The sequence below is a fragment of the Drosophila navojoa genome, chromosome X (genome assembly GCF_054131105.1).
Source record: "Drosophila navojoa isolate 15081-1374.11 chromosome X, UAZ_NAV_1.0, whole genome shotgun sequence".
Lineage (NCBI taxonomy): Eukaryota > Metazoa > Arthropoda > Insecta > Diptera > Drosophilidae > Drosophila > Drosophila navojoa.
This window is the reverse complement of record NC_142895.1, coordinates 17,577,956-17,595,460: the sequence shown is the minus strand read 5'-3', so window position 1 is coordinate 17,595,460 and position 17,505 is coordinate 17,577,956. Positions and strand designations below refer to the sequence as shown.

The 17,505-nt window shown below is 41.4% G+C and overlaps 2 protein-coding genes across 15 annotated transcripts in view; one reads left to right on the top strand and one right to left on the bottom strand.

Moving 5' to 3' along the window:
- Window positions 1-1,461, bottom strand: part of mmd (disintegrin and metalloproteinase domain-containing protein mind-meld) — a 49,289-nt gene extending 47,828 nt beyond the window's left edge. For all 13 annotated transcript variants that reach the window (XM_089265034.1, XM_018108023.3, XM_018108022.3 and 10 more), the window contains exon 1: window positions 245-1,461. The gene's annotated coding sequence lies outside the window, so the exon portion shown is untranslated. The remainder of the gene's footprint in view (window positions 1-244) is intronic.
- Window positions 1,462-6,791: 5,330 nt separating this feature from the next.
- LOC115564649 (ATP-binding cassette sub-family A member 17) lies at window positions 6,792-17,491 on the top strand. Of its 2 annotated transcripts, XM_089263833.1 has the most exons (12): window positions 6,792-7,345; window positions 7,403-7,684; window positions 7,760-8,339; window positions 9,927-10,070; window positions 10,133-11,818; window positions 13,229-14,076; window positions 14,197-14,543; window positions 14,637-14,969; window positions 15,663-15,816; window positions 15,928-16,125; window positions 16,238-17,008; window positions 17,084-17,491. In XM_089263833.1, the coding sequence occupies exons 2-12, from the start codon at window positions 7,419-7,421 to the stop codon at window positions 17,280-17,282; spliced, it is 5,526 nt and encodes a 1,841-aa protein (XP_089119959.1). In that variant the 5' UTR covers window positions 6,792-7,345; window positions 7,403-7,418; the 3' UTR covers window positions 17,283-17,491. The 2 variants fall into 2 exon arrangements, with proteins under 2 accessions (XP_089119959.1, XP_089119960.1); XM_089263834.1 differs by lacking the exon at window positions 6,792-7,345 and having other exon boundaries at window positions 7,352-7,684.
- The last annotated feature ends 14 nt before the right edge of the window (window positions 17,492-17,505 follow it).

Genomic DNA, 17,505 nt, shown 5'->3' with positions numbered 1-17,505 from the left:
ACACATCTGCTAGTATGTGTGTGTGTGTGTGCGAATGCATTCGCAGCGCGAGCGGGTGGCGCCTGAAAGCACGCAACGCTTTTTGCCCATTTGTTTGTTGACCCGGACAACCGAAAGAAAGCACAGCATGTTTGTATGTACACACACATGCTCGTGCGTGTAACGGCATGCGAGTGCCTGTGTACGTGTACGTGTGTGTGTGTGTGTAATTAGTTATATATAGATATATATATATACAACTTACCCATGCGACTTTTTGTTGTTGTGACTTTTAAATCATTTTCATTTTCATTTTTGTTTTTGGTTTTTTTTGTATTTTTTCAAATAATTTTTGCTTTCATTTTGCATATATTTTCTTTGTTTTTCTTTTGGCAGCGTTTGTCGGTTTCTCTATTTCATTTTCGCCTCTCCGAGATGTTGTGAGACTTGGTTTTACAGCACACTTAACTACTTGAACACTTGACGTTCGCCGTTTTGCGGGCAAACAGTAAAAAAAAATTGGCAAAAAATCTTTATAAAATATTTCGCATATTCTTCTTATTTATTTATTATTATTATTTATTTATTTATTTATTTTTTTTTTTTTGGTTATGCTTATCTTTTTGTTGTTACGTTGTTTTTGTTTTTCTATTAATTTTTTTGTTTTGTTTTCCTCTAATTTGTAGCGTATTAAAGGTGCACCTATTTTCCGATTGCTTCGTTAGTGGGTTGGTTGGTTGCTTGGTTGATTGAATGCGCCTGCTCACCGAATCGCAATTATGTGTAATCGCAGTTTTTTCATCTTTGTCTGCTTGTCATTTTCCCGTTGTGTTTGGTTTGTGCCTTCTTTTCCTCTACCTCTGTGTGTGTGTGTGTGTGTGTGTGCGGGTGTATATGTGTGTGTGTGCGTAACAATTTAAAAATTACATTAAACAACAGACCAACTGCATTTCAATTTAATTGCTGCCTCTGCTTCTATATATATATATATATATATGTGTGTGTGTATGTGTAGTGTGTGTGTGTGTGTGCGTTTGCGTGTGTCTTTTCTATTTGATGTTTTTCTTCGCTGACTCAGACTCCGGCTGTGACTCTGGATGCGGCCGTTGACAGTTGTTGTTGTTGTTGCTGTTGTTGTTGTTGTTAGCTGCTGCTACTGTTGTTGCTGTTATAAATGTTGGCTGCTGCTGTTATTGTTAATGTTGTGAATGTTGTTGCTGTTGTTGTTAATGTTGCTATTGTGATTGTTGTTGCTGTCGTTGCTGTTGCTGTTACTGTTGTTGTTGCTGTTGCTGTTGCTGTTGCTGTTGCTGTTGCTGTTGTAGTACTCTGGCACTGTTATGTTATGGTCGACTGTTGGCGGTGCTGTTGCTGTTGCTGTCGTCACCGTTGCTGTTTTTCCCGTTGCCACTTTCCGCGATTGCAAACAACGTTCTAAAGCGCTCGCATACGTCTGCAGTCTGCAGGACATGAGCACGCGACATGGCCGCAGCGCACGGCCCCAAAAATTATCCGAATCGCAGCAAACAACATCGTCGTCAACAACGACGCAGTCGCAGATCAGAGATGTCTCTGCTGCGCTCACCAGCAATGGGGCAATGGAGCATTGGAGCATGCTGTAGCCGGTTTCCATTCCGAGTCCCGGGGGTGAACGCACAACCAGCAGCAGCAGCAGCAGCAGCAGCAGCATCACAGCCTCTGCCGACGCTGACTCTCTCTCTCTCTCTTATTTTTCAACTCTTGCTCTCTGGCTCTCTCAATTTCTATTCAGCTACGGGTGTATATGTATATGTACAAGTACCGTTAGTTGGTCTCTTATTAAGCGCGTTGCTGACTGTTATTGTGGCGGCGTCTTTGGCTACCGCCACACACCACACCCCAAAGGCCAGCCCCTCTCTCTCTCTCTCCCTCAACGGGCCTCCCCGCCTATTCACCCAGCCTCTCGCTGTGTTACGTGCCACGATGTAGGCCAAAAAATGTATAGGGCGGGAGCATCAACGCCCCTGTTTTTACACGATGGACGTGTGGAATTATCTAGGAAAAATGGGATATTTTGTAGATACGAAAGAGCAAGCGAGCACACACACATATGCAGAGGCCACACACATGCCGACACTAAAAGTTTCTCAGTCAAATGAAATATATATACAACAACTACAGACTGAGCAATGGGAATACAATTTTAAAGCACAATGTTGTTCTCAGATATACATATACATTCCTATACCTATATACGTATATATATGTGCAGTCAGCGCCCACAGAGCAACGCAACAAAATATACAAAAAAAAAAAAAAAAGAAAACAACAAAAAAAGAAAGAAAAATTAAAATACAAAATTAAGTTGTTTTTAGAGTTAATTCGAAAAGTTTTTGAGAAAAACTTTTAATTGGTTAGGTGTTGGCGCTGGGCGTAGTTTGTGTTGCTTATTTTTTACTTTTCACTTGTATATTTGGGGTACGTATTGTTTAGAGTGCGGCACTCGGCAGCAACTTCTTCAATTTTGATGTTAAGCATCACTTAACACTGAGGTGCATTTTGTCTAGGTGTAAATTACGAGCAAATCCGGCAATTCACGCCATACGCCTTTTGTGTACGGAAAACTAACTGAATTTTGTATAGCATTGCGCTTCGTCAACCAGAAAGCCGGGCTCGAATCTCATTAAAATGAGCAGAGATTTAATTGAATTCCATTCGCCAGCGCTAGCGCAACTGACAAAGACACGGCTCGACTTGGCCTTCGCATGGCCTTTTCTAGTCAATTATTACCTTCGGCTTGCCTCTGCCGCCTGGCTTTAAATGAAAATTTCAAAATTCAATTGAAAATTATTGCCTGGTCCCAGGGCGAGAGAGCGAGCCGTTCGATTGCTTTGCTTTTGTTTTTGGCAAATGACTAGAAATTTGGAGTTAGCGCTGCCCGTTGGCCATGTTCTGCTTTTGTTAGCCAAAAACATCCCCTGACCTCGGCAATTGTAATAAATATTAGCTGGACGGATTTGCCATTGCATGCATATACTATACATCTATATCTATATGTTGTATATATGCATATATATGTATATATGTGTGTATATATATAGATTGGTAGACAGATTGGCATTTTGCAATCACATATGCAAACTTCGTTAAAGTTAATTCCGGAATTCCGGCTGGCAGCTCGGCAACGGGTAATGACAAATTGAAAATTTACATGAATAGAAGGCTGTCAAATTCAATAGTGTGCGATTTGCAAATCTAATCATGGCCCCGCCAATCCGGCAGCGCCAAAGAGCCCCACTACTCAACGCACCCTTAATGCTTGATTTCCATCTACGTCGCCAGCTCCGACCCCCCCTCACCACACCACACCTACAACTCCTTCGCCAGTTCGTGCTCCGACTCCAGCTCCAGCTCCAGCTCGACGCAGTCATAGTGTGCGCAGAAAACTATGCTACACTTTTAGCCAGAATGTTTGCTGTTTAGAAGTCGACCAATTTTCCAGTTGAACCTTTGAGGCATACATAATTAATGCCCATTGTAAATGGACTGGGACGGGGCATGGGACTGGGACCGGCACCGGTACCGGCACCCGGATCGGGATCGGGACTGCCACTGAAATGGGTGAACAATCAAATGAGAAATCAAAAAGCGCACACAATCACAATACCCACACACACGCACACATACACAAGCACAGGTGGACAAACTGTGAACTTCAGACCCGGCCGCCCACTGGGCGACACTATTGCCCGTTCATTGCCTTTTGTTATTCCCACACTAAAACACGCACACGCCACACCTGTGTGTATACACAGCGCATAGACCTACATGTACATACATAAGCATATAAATATATAAATGTGTATCTGTGTGTGTGTGTCGGCTTGTACACATGTATGTGTTGTCTTTGTGCTTCATTTACAACTTTACACAACATTGTAAACATAATAACAAGGCGCCTTACGTCGCTGTCACTGCTGGTGCTGCTGCGACGACGACGGCAGCGGCGGCGGCTGCTGCTCTGCTGCTGTTGTTACTGTTGCTGCTGTTGTTACATGCTGTGCTCGTGGGTCTGTGTATGTGTGAGTGTGTGTCCTAACACAGGGGTTAGGCGGCATGGCAGCACTGCACATCAGCTGCAAAGAGCGCGACGGTTAAAGCGGCGCTCACTACTCTCAGCAAGTGGCTATGGAGTGCCTGCCAAGAAGACCAACGACAACTATTGACATAGTGACACAATCAGACCACACAAACAACGCTCACATAGACACACAATCGCACACACACACACACACGCAGACACACTCGCACACACATACAATCATTTCGACTCTCGTGAATTTGACGAATTCACATTTGGCTGCAGCGGTTTGCAAAGAGCGCGAGCTCTAAGTAAACACACACACCTTATTCCTCGCTGAATAACTAGGCCAGCAGCTGGAGCTGCGCTGCAGTCAGCATCCATTGGATGGATGCACAGGCACATTTAACAAAGGCGACGTCGCGACGCTTCGCGACATCGGCCGCGACCACGAAGCTTCGGCATCGCCTTCGACATCGTCGGCATCGGCAAAGACACCGTGCGCGTGAGCAGTTGCGCAGATTAAGCCGAGCTCAGCACAGAGAGTGCCGATGCGCGCCCTTCGGCACAATATGAACTTTTTCTATCTATCACTGTCACTCACTTACGCTCACGTTTACGTTTACGCTCACGCTCTCACTCACATTCTGCCTCTCACACTCTTTCGCTCTCGCCGCTGTTGACTCGTGTAGGTGTTTGAGGATATTTTCTGTTTTTATTGTTCTTGCTTGCTACAAGTTGGGAATTTTTTAAGCACACGTTGCATGGTGAAACTGTTGGGCTTTTTTGCTTCTCTCTGTCTCTCACTGGCTCATGCTCCCCAGATCTTTCCCTCTCACTCTCGCCCTCTCTCTTACTCGCTGACGGTGTGAGCATTGACATTTACTTTTTATACGAACGAAATGAGCATGGGCATGGGCATTGGGGAATTTCGGTTTGAAGATTGTATTTAGGAGGTGTAGGTGCTGGGTAGATGTGGGCATCGTGAGAGGCGTTTTAAGCTAGAATGAGGATTCGCGGTGCGGCGCGGTACGGTGCGGTGCGTTACGTTGCGTTGCGTTGCGTTGCGTTGCGTTACGTTGAAGACTGTTGTTTCATGCATGAGTATGAGGGCTAGCGGTGTGACTGAGTGCCTGACTGCGCGCACTGGTGCCCGCGCCTCGGTTGTTGCTGGCAACTGCTGGCATACCATGCCACATGCTTGAGATATTTTTAGTGTTTTGTCACACAAGCAGACATCTGTTTCTGAAATACTCACATACACACACACACATACACAAAGTCGCGCACAAATATAATTAAGATGTGGAGCCAACAAAGAGAACAGCTTCCATTCTACCATCCTCAAGCACACACACACAGAGACGCCTTAGTTGTCATGTATGTGTGTGTGTGTATGTAAATAAGTAAGAAGTACATATATTTATGTCCGTGCACGGACTTGAAGAATTTAGCACCGACCAATTTTCGGGCGTGCGAAATAGTCCCCGCCCGTATACGATTTCTAAAATGTATCAATCTGAGCAGCCGAAAAGAAAATACGCAACGCCAGCAGCACGAATATGTATGCCTATATTCAAGGACACGTAGCCCTCAGCCTATGTACACTCACTAGCACATACTAGCACACACATATATACACATATACATATACATATGTATACACTTTGGCACAACTTAACCAAGTACTCGTAGAGCTTGTAGTGGGCCCAAAGATGCGCTTGCCATCTTCAAGCTGATGCCGCTACTGCGTTTTTCATTTTGTTTCTCCTCTTGTTATTGTTGTTGTTTTTTTTTTTCCTTTTTTTTTTTTTTTTGATGGCCCTGACATGACGCACCGCTTGAGAGATGGCAGAAGGGTATTCCCAGCTCATATTCATATGTATAACATATGATTATTATAATGCTAAGCTGAACCAACTGAGGTAAATTTATAATGCGAGTCATTTCAAAATTTTATTAAATATTTATAAGATTTTATTAAATTTTATTAAAACTATTTAAAGAATTTGCTAATCACGCGATGACCTAATATATTTGGATTTTTAAAACTTTTTTATTAGATATAAGTAGATAGATAATCTAGGAGCTAAACAGTATTTCAGTATTTTAATTTATTATTTTTAATTTGTTTATTTTTTATTTTATTTTTTATTTATGTTATCTTATTTATTTTTTATTTTTATTTATATATATTTTTATTTTTACTTTTTTTTTTTTTGTAAGCGGAAATTTTGAAATAAATATCAAAGAATACGTTATCATACAAATTTTCTCTAGATAAATAATATAGGAATTGCTAACGAATTTTCATTTAATTAATTAGCGAATTATATGTTGCCAAAATAAGTAAAATAAATAAGTAAAGTAAAAACAAACAAAAAAAAAAGATTTATGTAAATTTGTAAATTACAAATTTGTTTAAAAATAATAATTTATAATAATTAAAAATAATTAAAAAATAAAATTATTGAGCTCAAAGAGATTAACTAAAAGCCAAACAAATAATTTAATTTTTAAACAGAAAAATTGATAAAAAAAAAATAAATATAAAAAAAAATAATATTCATACAGAATTAGCTAATGAAATGCTCCCAAGCTATCTATATTTTGGTTATATATGTGTTACCAAAAATAATAATGAAGGTATTAATAATAATATTGATAAACTTATTTGCATATTTCTGCAAAAATATATTGTGTGTCTGAATCTGTAATGTACACGAAGCATGTTGGCATCGGCTCGCTGTAAAATGTTTGCAATTCCATTTAAATATTCACTTTGATGGGCAACATTTTGAGAGCGCCTTTTTTGTAGTTCAATTAAAATCACAATCAAATTATAAGCCGACCCAGTTAAAAGAGTGGTATTATTACGAGTATTTAAGCAACTGAACGTTGCCCAGTTGTGCTGAAGGACACACGGACTTGATTACATTATGCAGCATCATGCTGACCTCACCAGCACCAGCAGCAGTAGCAGTAGCACTCAGCTTTGGCCAGGCACGGCACACAAAGGAAGACCAGCCCCAAAACGGTGTGCAACAGTTCCAGTTTCAGTTGTTGCCATCTCATTTTTATTGAATAACAAAATGCACCTGTGTGCTGAGGCGAATGTGTTCATGTCGCGAAATAAGCAGCAAAGAAACATTTGGCATTTATTGGGCGACAACAGTTGAATGAACAACAACAATAACAACAATAACAATAATAATAACAACAACAACAACAAGCAAAAATAGTACAAGTTTTTTACAATTCTAGTCGAAATTTTCAATTTTCAACACGAGCATTTCATAGAAAACTGTGAGTTATCATTCTCGTCGTTAGCCAAAAAGAAATATTTAACTGAAATTCGCACAGTTTGATAGGTACCATCATGCCCAGAAAACGCTCGAGCTGTACGATCTTCTGTCTGGAGGTGTCCAAGTTCTTTAAGAAGCAACGCAAATACAAGGGCACCGTTATAACGGCTATGGTGATGCCGGTTTTATTCTCTCTATTTATTATCATGATACGATATTCCCCCAAAATCGATGCTGCGGAATTAAGCTCGAGCGAAACGATCCAATACGAGGTCTGGTGGAAGGCGCTTATCGATAAAATAAAGGAACGTCGCGAGCGTATGATCAGAGAGGATAAAACGTAATGTTGAATGTGTTATTTGCTTGATTGATTGATTGGTTGATTGATTGATTGTCGAATTGCACGGCTCAACAGCTTTAAGAGCAACGTATTTGTGCCGCACATTGCTGTCGGCTATGCACCAAACACAACGGCTGGCATCCGTCAACTGGTGGAGGTGGCCCTGACCGGCATATCCCTGAAACGGGATGAGATCTATGGATTTGCTGATTGCGATGAGATGCGCATTCGCTTGGAAATGCAAAATTATATTGCCAGCTTGTGCTTTCACGATGTGGACGAATCGCATCATGGTCTGCCCGGCAAGCTACGCTTTTCGATATTGATGCCAGCGGAGTTGAGATTTTATGATAACACTTGGATAGGTGATTCGTGGCATATTAAGGGGACGCTCGATACGCACAGCTCGCGAAAGTCAAATACTAGTAACATAAAAAAGGCATCCAAATATGTACGCGAGGGCTTCATATCTTTGCAGCATTCCGTATCGTTTCAGTATCTGCTGATGGCATCCGGTAACGCTGCGTTGCCAAAAGTTATCTTACGCCCCTTCAACCTAAATAATACTGTGCACGAGCTAATAGCCGAGGGCGTTGACTCGGCTGTATTAGTGCTGCTAATTGGATTCATGTTTCCCGTCGTCATTTTAACAAAGGTTCGTACTATCGTTTATTTGTGTGGACACACAGATAGACAAACACAAAGACTTGCGCACACTCACACAAACACCATTATACATGGACAAACATCTATATAGATATGTATGTACACACACCAGATATGTTTGTCATTTACCATTTAGCCAACAGAAATTGCTGTTTATATAATTTTAATCATCTAACACTGTTGGCTTTTTTAAGCTTTGTCAATTGTCATAGGATATCCGATGAATAAATAAGATATCGACAGAAAAGTATTTTCGGTATCAGATACAGATACAGATACAGATACAGATACAGATACAGATACAGATACAGATACAGATACAGATACAGATACAGATACAGATACAGATACAGATACAGATACAGATACAGATACAGATACAGATACAGATACAGATACATATACAGACACAGATACAGATACAGATAACAGATACAGATACAGATACAGATACAGATACAGATTACAGATACAGATACAGATTACAGATACAGATACAGATACAGATACAGATACAGATACAGATACAGATACAGATACAGATACAGAACAGATACAGATACAGATTACCCAGATACAGATACAGAACTACAGATACAGATACAGATACAGATACAGATACAATACAGATACAGATACAGATACAGATACAGAGACAGATACAGATACAGATACAGATACAGATACAGATACAGATACAGATACAGATACAGATACAGATACAGATACAGATACACAGATCACAGATTAACAGATACAGCATCCAGATTAGATACAGATACAGATACAGATAACGATACGATACAGATACAGATACAGATACAGATACAGATACAGACACAGATACAGATACAGATACAGATACTAGATACCGATATCAGACTACAGATACAGATACAGATAACAGATACAGATACAGATTAAGATACATGATTAACAGATAAGATATCAGATACATGATTACAGATTTACAGCTACAGATACGATACAGATACAGATACAGATACAGATAAGATACAGATACAGATACAGATACAGATACAGATACAGATACAGATACAGATACAGATACAGATACAGATACAGATACAGATACAGATACAGATACAGATACAGATACAGATACAGATACAGATACAGATACAGATACAGATACAGATACAGATACAGATACAGATACAGATACAGATACAGATACAGATACAGATACAGATACAGATACAGATACAGATACAGATACAGATACAGATACAGATACAGATACAGATACAGATACAGATACAGATACAGATACAGATACAGATACAGATACAGATACAGATACAGATACAGATACAGATACAGATACAGATACAGATACAGATACAGATACAGATACAGATACAGATACAGATACAGATACAGATACAGATACAGATACAGATACAGATACAGATACAGATACAGATACAGATACAGATACAGATACAGATACAGATACAGATACAGATACAGATACAGATACAGATACAGATACAGATACAGATACAGATACAGATACAGATACAGATACAAAATGATCATGATAATTTCCCAGGAAATCGTGGAGGAGCGCGAATTGTCTTATCACTACGCCCTGCATCGAGTCACCAGTCGAACGCTTTGGCAGTTCGCTGCGTGGTACTGCAACAGTTTTATGCTGCAATTGATATCGTGCACCATATTCATCGTGGTGTTAAAGGTAGGTGACAAAGAATGCTTGAGCTATTATGAGGGACCCTTATTATGTTCGATGTCCTCAAGGTGGAGTGGACTGTAAATACGTCGGTGTTCAAGAAATGCCCTTGGCCAATTTTGTTGCTATTCTTCCTTTGCTATGTGATTTCCGTGTCGGCCTTTTCACTGCTCATGGCGGTCATCATTCGCACCACCAAATTGGTGGTGATAATAATACCAATTTACTGGATCATAGTACCGCTGCCGCTGCTATCGGGCCAATCGCTGGACACATCCATATCGAGCGTGGTGCTGGCCATGACCTCATATATGCTCTGCAATGTGACAATGTACCGCGGCCTGAAGCGAATGCTGAGCCTGGAGAACCACTTGTATAATCTGAGTGTCAAGGAATATCTCATATCCGCGCTGGTTATCAAGGACATAACGCTGCTGCAACTAATTGGATACTTTTTGGTTCAAACCCTGGTCTATTTGGTACTGGCTATTATATTGGAGCAGAACATAGTGCCTTGGGTGTGCAAGTTGATCCGGTGCTTGCCATGCCGAAACCAGCTGCGTAGGACTCAACGTTGGAATCGACGGCGTCGAATTCAACGTCAAAAGATGATGGAACGAGAGAAAGACACCACCGAAAATGTGTCCGAAACCGTTTCCCAAATTCTCGAATATAATGATAAAAGGACCATCCCCTCCATGAGGTCACTCCAAGCGCACACAAACGAATTGCGGCTCAAAATGCCAGGCCTGCCAGCGGTGCCACCGTTGCCACGAAAAAAGTCAACGTTAACTATTGCGAGCACCGATTCGAGTAGCAGCACAAGTGAGTCGAGCGATCAAATAGCCCCGACTGAACAAGATGAATACGTAATGGACAAGCAGCTGGTGGTTTGGTTGAGCAACAATGACATGAGGAACGATAGCAGGAATAGTAGAAGCAGCCAAGGCTCCTACAGATTGAGTGAGGCACCGAAACAGTTCTCTGAAAAGGCGTACGAGTCTAGCAGCGACTCGGATCACAGCTACAAGGACACTGACGACGAGGAGGCCGATCGCAAGGGTCGCGTTGTCATCGAATTCATCAAGGTGTGGAAGAAGTACCACAAAATCTTTGTGGTGAGCAACTTCTCGCTGCAAGTGCACGAGAATGAGCTGATGGTGCTGCTGGGCCACAATGCTGGCGGCAAATCGACCATCTTGAATATGATCTGTGGCCGGACGGTGCCCAGCTCTGGCAGAGTACTGATCGAGGGCCACAATGTGGTGAAGCATCCGGCGCGGGCACTGCAAAATGTGGGCATCTCCTACAAGAATCTCAAAATCTTCAGCGAATTCACGTTCACCGAGCATCTGACCTATATCTGTCGTCTGCGCGGCCTGACGAAGCTGCAAGCCCAGAAGGATATCGCCGACTATTTGAATATCCTGCATGCGGAAAAGCTGGCCCAAATACCCGTTTCCCAGTTGACCGGCGGCCACAGGCGATTGCTGCAGGTGCTCTGCGCCTTTGCCGGCCGCACCAAAATCGTCCTGCTCGACCGGCCAATAGAGGGCGTGGACGCGGAGCAGCGACGTCACTTCTATGTCTTCATCAATCGCGAGCGCATCAATCGCACCATCCTGTTAACCACCAACTCTCCGCATGTGGCCAGCAATCTGGGCGATCGCATTGCCATTGTGATCAGCGGCAAGCTGCACGGCTGCGGCCTAGAGAAGAGTCTGATCCATGGCTACAAGCATGTCTATCGAGTGGTAAGTGAGCCCAACTGAACCCATTATATATGTATGCTCTCTAGAGCCATATCTGTGCACTACTTTGATCAAGTAAGCCAGGAAATGTAGAAGTCATATATGTACGTACATACATATGTATATTAAGTAATAAAATTCTAAAGAAAGACATGTAGTCAGCCGAGTCTTTAAACTATAGAGCAGGAAAATCTGCTTTCATAACAGCATGCTGTACATAAGCATATCAATATTTAGCCGGATACATAGCATATATATTCTTGAGCAGCGTAATCCGTTTCATTCATACGTGCTTAATTACCTGCATATGTATATCGTATATCTGTCTGTTCACATCTACCTAACTCTGTCTGTCTGTCTCTCTGTCTGTCCAGCAAGAGCCGAAGAAGAACTACAGACGATCATTTAAATTGTCTGCATGCATGCAGCGGTATTCATTTCGTATTTATACGCATGTAAAACGAAGCTAGACTAGTCGAAGCAGCAGAGAGACTTTCCATTGGTCTGTTAAAGCTCAACAGCAACGAGCTCTACCTGGCACCGGGCGCAACTCTTGAGCGCAACTTTGTGTTTGAGAGCGAGTAGCCCTATATAAAGGGCAGCCAACAGCTGCAGCGCTTCTTTCGTTGCCCAGGCCTGGTGGGCGGCAGTCGTGCGGGGCAGTAAAGTGTACTGAATTGTGTGTAAATATTTAATGATCGTTCCGCTAAGCCTTAAAGACTTGGAGGAAATACTTAGAGGAAATACTTGGAGGAAATACTTAGTGGAAATATTTAAAGGAAATACTTCGAGGAAATAATAGAAGTACTTAGAGGAAATACTTGAGGGACATACTTAGCGGAAATTTATTTATTTTTTTATTTATTTTATTTATTTTATTTATGTTATTTATGTTATTTATTTTATATATTTTATTTATTTTATTTATTTTATTTATGTTATTTATTTTGTTTATTTTATTTATTTTATTTATTTTATTTATTTTACTTATTTTATTTATTTTATTTATTTTATTTATGTTATTTATTTTGTTTATTTTATTTATTTTATTTATTCTATTTATTGTTACAAAGAATTAATTCTAAATAACAAGTTTTAAGCCAGAGCGACTAAGGCCTTCAGGCAGAGGGAAATACTTAGCAGAGTTACTTAGAGGAAATATTTAAAGGAAATACTTAGCAGAAATACTTAGATGAAAAACTTAGAGAAAATACTTTGAAGGTATTCTTTGAGCAAATACGTATAGGATATGCTGGGGAGAAATACTTAGTGAAAATACTTTGAAGAAATACTAAAAGGAAATATTTAGAGCATATATGTTCATGAGCAAATTTAGCTTAACTTGTGACACTTTTAGAGCCATTGCCTATACATGTTTATCATATTGATGAATATTTGTATATTATCGCTCAGGTTTGCTATTTGGGCGTCAAGTGCAATTTTCGGCTCTTGATCAGTTTCTTCGCCCGGCACTTGCCCGAGCTGAAAGTGGAATCGAAAATGGGCGATATGGCAGTCTTCTCAATACAAATGGGAACGAGAGACGATATGAAGGCATTGTATAAGCTGATCAATTTGGTCGACAGCAAGATGAACGCACTGCACTTGGACAGCTTTGAGCTGATGACGACAGACTTGGACCAAATTCTGCTAAAGGCCATGAAGCACACGCACATGAGGGGCACCGGGATGCTGCGGAACACCCTGCCCAAGCTGGCCAATCGCATACGTGCCATCGAGGAGACCAGTCCGAGGACCCGAACGGGCCGTTTCCTGGCCAATGTACGCAAGAGTTTCGCCCACATTCAGGTGGTGCTGAGCAGGCGTTTCCTGATCGACACACGCTGCTGCACAGTGCCGCTGCTGCAGATCATGCTGCCGTCGATATTCTGCATCTGGTGCTTCATCATGCCGCATTTGACGACCAACCGCCAGCCGTTGCCAACAACGACAATTGCATTGGGCATGCTGAAGCGATCGACGATCTTGTTGAGCCAGCAGGCGATCACCAAACCGTTGCAGGAGGCGGGCAAGCGTTATCTGGAGTTTGCGACAGCGGATCAACTGATTATCGACTTGGGCTCGAACGAAGATCCGCTGAAATACATTGCCAAGTATACGCCCGAGCATCTGTTCATAACCGATCTCAATTTCGCATTGGCAGCAATATTCCAGGATCAGGCTGTCGAGGCGCTATATAACAACAATCTAATGCACTCGGCGCCAGTTAGCCTGAATCTGGTAATGAATGCACTAGCCGTGTGAGTTCGAATATATATCTATTTACCTATTCATATCCATATATAATTCATATTCTATATCCATATATAATTACGATCAATTACTAATGGTAATAGTATTATTATTATTTTCTATTTTAGTGGCTTTGTGGACCCAAGCTCCGAGATAATTGTTAAAATGGAGCTCATGGGTTATTCGACTCTGCATACGTTAATTTTTTCGAATGATCTCAACAACGTTGACTGGGTTATGCCGTTGACAATGAGCCTATGCTGCTGTTATGTTTGGGCCCTGCCGCTACTTGACTTTGGCCTGGCAAACGATGCGGCCTACAATCGCCTGGAGCTGATCAGCGGCATGCGCTTCACCACCCTATGCGTTGCGTACTTCATTTACGGCGTGCTCATGGTATTCATTTCGATTATGACACTGAACGGCATCATCTTCACATTTCATCGCTCTTTGCCAATGGATATGTATTTCAATGGTGAGCAAAAGACAGATAGAGAGAGAGAGAGAGATTACTTTGATTACTTTTGCCATTCTCAATCCATTTCATTTTCCATTTTCCACTATGCAGTCATGTTCAACTATACGATGTTGGTGTCTGGCGCCTGCATCATCTCCATCAATATACTGTTCTCGTTTTGGCTAACAGAGCTGAGACTTGGCTATATTCTGATCATTGCATTCTATTCAATGGGCATTGTCCTCCATCTGTCCCACTGCGAATACGATCGGTTCGATATTAATGAGAATACTCACAAGTTGAATATGCTTCCAAACTACGCGCTATTCAAAAACCTATTGCATCTCAATCACCTAATGGAATTAGTCGAGCTGTGCAAAGATGATGTCACATACAAGACCAGCGTATTTGTCGAGCACTGCAATGCGTTGCCCAACTGCTGTTGTAAGTAGTCCAGCTTAGTCCATCTGTCAGTTTGCTTAGGGCAGACTAAAAATGTGTAAATGTTATGTAAGAGTCATAGGGAGTTCCATTATATCAGACGCCACAAAGTACGTAATATTGCTGAGTCCATTTAGTTCTGCCCGTTTATCCGTATGTAAAAAAAAACGTCGATCTCAGAATCTATAAAAGTTAACTATTCCGTGCTTAACGCTATCCATCCAAAATTGTTTCTGAATTCAGTTATAAAATTATATCTCCCATTTTAGAGCTCCAAGTCTAAGATTTTTATTTATTTTCATTTTAATTGTTTATCAAGTTTTGATTTTTCAAACAAAATTTTTTTACTTACAGGTTTTATTTATTAATATTTTTTCAATATTCATTAAATATATTTTTTTTAAAACATTTAAATAATTTAAATAATAAATATTCAAACATTTTTCTTCGAATAAAAATATCTAGGATTTATAAAAAAAAAAAAAAACATTGTATACAAGCTTTATTGTTTTCCTCTAATGAAACGTAAAACTGTTCTAGCTAACAACATATTCTGCTTCTGTATTTTTAAGTTCCCATTTTAATAACGCCACAGAGCAGAGCTCAGACTAAATTCAAACATCCTTACATACTTAGGCGTATTCAAGTGAACTAGAGCACTAATATCAAAGAAAATGTTCGCTTCTCTTTTTTTAGTGGATGCTAACATAAATAAGGCATACCTGAACTTAACGCTTTTCACTTTTCTATCGATTGTCATAATTTGGGGATTTATCTATATACGCTATGGCCTAAAGTTAACTAAGCGAAATCCACCCAGACGTCGTGATGATATAAAAAAGGACATTGAGTGAGTATAGAGTCGAAGAGTTTTATAGCTGTTGTTATTATTATTTTTATCATTATTTTTATTATTATAATAACCATATCATTATCATCATCATCATCATCATCATTACAGCCCAGACAGCTGCTATGACCAAAGCATTATCCACTTTAGCAACAAAACGGAATCGGATAACTCGTGGATACGTGAGAAGATACGTGTGCGTACAATGGAATGTCCCTTGGTGCACTCGAAGGCGCTGTATATTGAGAATCTGGCCGTATTCTTTCGCGCCCACGTAGTGCTCAAGCATATCAATATGCTGGTGGAACGGTACGTGACTGATGTATGCGTGTGTGTGCGTGTGCGTGTGCGTGTGATTCTAGATATCTGCGTGCATGATTCGATTTGTAATTCGGTTTTGATTGATTTGATCTAATAACAGTTACCAAGTCATGTCCGTGCTCGGTGTGAACGGGTCGGGCAAGACGGTGCTGATCAAGACGATACTTGGGGCCAGCCATCAGAGCGGCGGCAGCATTAGCAGCTTTGGCAAACAGTCGTATCAATCCAAGCAGCACGAGAACTACAAGCTAATTGGTTATTGTGCCCAGGACTGTAAGATCAAGGAGGCGCTGACCGTGATCGAGTACATCCAGGCGGTGCTGACCATACGTGGTCTGAAGCGGGCGCAAGCCTTGGAGGAGACCATCAACTTGTTGCGCATCTTCAATCTCTATAGCAGTCGCTTCATTCTGCTGCCCCACTGCAGTCGCGGCGTATTGAAGCGCATTCGGCTGGCAATATCGCTGATCGGGTACGCTGGCCTCATCCTGATGGACGAGCCGTTCGCCTACTTGGACCTGAGCAGCCAGCTGACCATCCACAGTCTGATACACTCGCAGAGCTCACAGGGCCAGGCGGTGCTCTTTACCACCTCCGATCCGAAGTACTGTGACATGGCCAGCCGCACGGCTGTGCTCGATCGGACCAACCTGTGCGTCATCGGCGAGCGCAACGAGCTGCAGGTGAAGCACTTCATGGACTTCATTGTGGTCAAGGCGCGCATCAAGATGAGAGCATTGCGAGCACCAAACTTGGATAAAGACGACGATGACCTGACCGAGTTGTACAAGTTTCGCGATATTCGCCACAATCGAATTTACTTTGAATTCTGTTCGATTATCGAAGCGTATTTCCCGCACGCCATCCTCAAGTAAGTGCCGATCGTTCGACGATATTCCATTGCCCCATTTGCTTGATCTTCCCCATTCTTTTTGCTGCGGCACAGAAACACGAACAATCACATTGCCTGCTTCTGGCTATCGAGGAACATGTACACCATGTCGATGGTCATGGAGACGCTGCAGAACAACAGCGACATCTTCTTTCCGTTCAAGATCAGTGCGCCCTGCCTCAAGTCTCTGTTCATCAACATTGTGAACAAACCGAGTCAGGATGTGCAAATAATCCAAGACGAAGATATCTAGAGTCGATGCGTATACAGAATAGATAGTGTATATGTATATATGTATATGTATGTGTGTGTGTATATGCATGTATATGGGTTTGAGAGTATAGCTTAGGGCAACTTACATTTCACTTACTTTCTTGCTTACAATTTCTTTTATGTATCTTGCTAAAAACATTGCTCTGGGCACCGCCCAAATAAAGTCCTCTCTTGAATTTGAAATACAAACTGAACAACAACAA

What these genes read in the sequence shown, in the direction of transcription:
- LOC115564649 (XM_089263833.1), top strand. Translation starts at nt 7,419, where the DNA reads ATGCCCAGAAAACGCTCGAGCTGTACGATCTTCTGTCTGGAGGTGTCC. An exon ending in GATATAAAAAAGGACATTGA is followed by an intron (nt 15,817 to 15,927) that starts GTGAGTATAGAG and finishes TCATCATTACAG; the next exon opens with CCCAGACAGCTGCTATGACC. An exon ending in TTCCCGCACGCCATCCTCAA is followed by an intron (nt 17,009 to 17,083) that starts GTAAGTGCCGAT and finishes GCTGCGGCACAG; the next exon opens with AAACACGAACAATCACATTG.